Below are 1,198 nucleotides of genomic sequence, written 5' to 3' on the forward strand. Positions count from 1 at the left end.
ATATATATATGTCCTCACATATGCACACGGTCATTAACACTGAAACAAGTCATCCAAACAGGACATGATCCTGTTGCTGCAGGGCAGGAATTCTGCAAGAGGAAGAGAAAAAAACCCTCTGTCCTCTCTAACTAGAAGCAGCTGCCCACTGGGAAAAGTACGGCAAATGAAAATCATTATCAGCTGCGGGACAGACCAGACACCGCAGCGCTCCGGTTCAATGAAGCTGCCATCTATTTAAAATAAAAAGAAATCACATGTATAGGAGACAGATGCACGTATGCACATGCCCCTATTGTTAAGTGTCGCCGGCCTGTCTGCCACCCCCCCCCACTATCCTGTTTGACCTTGTTTTTCCTCTTAATAATTATTATTTATTACACTATGACCCCAGTTAAGAATGTTTGCATCCATGCTCCCTGCTCGCCTTGTTTTCTCGTTGCTCCTGGTTCCCGCTGTCTTGCTTTTTCCTGCCTTTGCAGCAGTAATTGCTCTTCAGCTGGAGACCTTCGATCAGCCAGAGTTTAATTCTTTATAGAGCTACTGGTTTTACTGTGTCCTTCATCTTGCAGAGCCCCTACCCTTTGATGTGGCCTAATACACAAGTTTCCACACCTATTTTCCGCTCTTTTCATCCAAGACGAGACTTTCTGAACAGCACGATAAACACAAAATAGCTCACCTTTCCATTTCTCAATCTCTTCATCTACAAATTCATCCTGTTCATTTCCTCACAGCTGATTAGACTGCCCAGCTGGGTTTCAGTGTAAGGGAGGGAATTTACCTCATAGATGTGTGTGACTTGTGGTCCAACATCATCCTCTTTAATGGGCTTCTCTTTCGGTTCCCAGTTTGGGAATGGCAGCACCACCTGAGAGGGATGAGACACCCTGGAAAGAAGAGGGAAGAGAAACAGTGTGGTGATAATAATGCATGTACACATGGATAGGTTTGGACTTTTTCTAAGTGCATTTGCACATATAAATCCTGATTTAATACTTTTCAGTTTTTATTAGAAATATTGTGTTTAAAGGCAACAGGAACTTTCTAAATTTGTATTTTTCTTATTTCTAAATATGACAAAAACAGACCATTTAAAATATCCCTGACAATGCTGCCTGATTATACAGTGCAGCACAGCTTGTTAGCACAAATATCTAAACAGGCAACCCCACATGTGCTGCAATTCAGCACATTT

At 42.2% G+C, this 1,198-nt stretch overlaps 1 protein-coding gene across 1 annotated transcript in view; it reads right to left on the reverse strand.

Moving 5' to 3' along the window:
- Positions 1 to 1,198, reverse strand: part of itga8 (integrin, alpha 8) — a 42,001-nt gene that overhangs the window by 4,156 nt on the left and 36,647 nt on the right. Inside the window, exon 24 of the mRNA XM_005934805.3 lies at positions 785 to 890. Coding sequence (XP_005934867.1) covers positions 785 to 890 — 106 coding nt within the window. The remainder of the gene's footprint in view (positions 1 to 784; positions 891 to 1,198) is intronic.

Source organism: Haplochromis burtoni, unplaced genomic scaffold, assembly GCF_018398535.1.
Source record: "Haplochromis burtoni strain Fernald_Lab_line unplaced genomic scaffold, NCSU_Asbu1 Contig_120, whole genome shotgun sequence".
Taxonomy (NCBI): Eukaryota; Metazoa; Chordata; class Actinopteri; order Cichliformes; family Cichlidae; genus Haplochromis; species Haplochromis burtoni.